This window comes from Pollachius pollachius (assembly GCF_949987615.1).
Source record: "Pollachius pollachius genome assembly, chromosome: 17".
Taxonomy (NCBI): domain Eukaryota; kingdom Metazoa; phylum Chordata; class Actinopteri; order Gadiformes; family Gadidae; genus Pollachius; species Pollachius pollachius.
In genome coordinates, this window is record NC_136950.1 from 15,677,541 (window position 1) to 15,678,137 (window position 597).

Consider the following 597-nt stretch of genomic DNA (forward strand, 5'->3'; position numbering starts at 1 on the left):
GCCATGAGCGATTCTTTTGTGTCGCGTGATGGGTGGTTTATAACCGTTTAAACGGCAGCCTCGTCACGCTATGTGGCTGAGTGTATCGTGTCGTTAGTGAGTGTGTAATTGCGTGTGTGCTTAGAAGGGTGTATGCCGATAAAATATGATGGTTCTGCATCCACTTCCTCCTCTTCATCCTCTCACTTTGACTCTGGTCTTCTTCCTTCCACAGAACCACATCGCCTTCGCTGAGGTCACATGACGTTGAGTCGGCTGTCCGGGAAACCCACTGGGCCTCCAGCCTGTTCACCATCCAGTCCCGTTAGCATTAGCTTACAGACCCACTGTTCACCATCCAGTCTCGTTAGCATTAGCTTACAGACCCACTGTTCACCATCCAGTCCCGTTAGCATTAGCTTACAGACCCACTGTTCACCATCCAGTCCCGTTAACATTAGCTCCCAGTGCAGACCCACAGTTCACCATCCAGTCCCGTTAGCATTAGCTTACAGTGCAGATCCACTGTTCACCATCCAGCCCCGTTAGCATTAGCTCCCAGTGCAGACCCACTGTTGACCATCCAGCCCCGTTAGCATTAGCTCCCAGTGCAGACCC

At 51.8% G+C, this 597-nt stretch overlaps 1 protein-coding gene across 1 annotated transcript in view; it reads left to right on the forward strand.

Annotated features, from left to right (window-relative positions):
- The window catches only part of LOC307088772 (phospholipid phosphatase-related protein type 5-like), a gene marked incomplete at both ends in the record, with an annotated part of 27,467 nt that extends 27,223 nt beyond the window's left edge, over positions 1-244 (forward strand). The window contains one exon of the mRNA XM_079754757.1: positions 215-244. Within this exon, the coding sequence (XP_079610883.1) occupies positions 215-244 (30 nt within the window). The remainder of the gene's footprint in view (positions 1-214) is intronic.
- Positions 245-597: the final 353 nt, after the last annotated feature.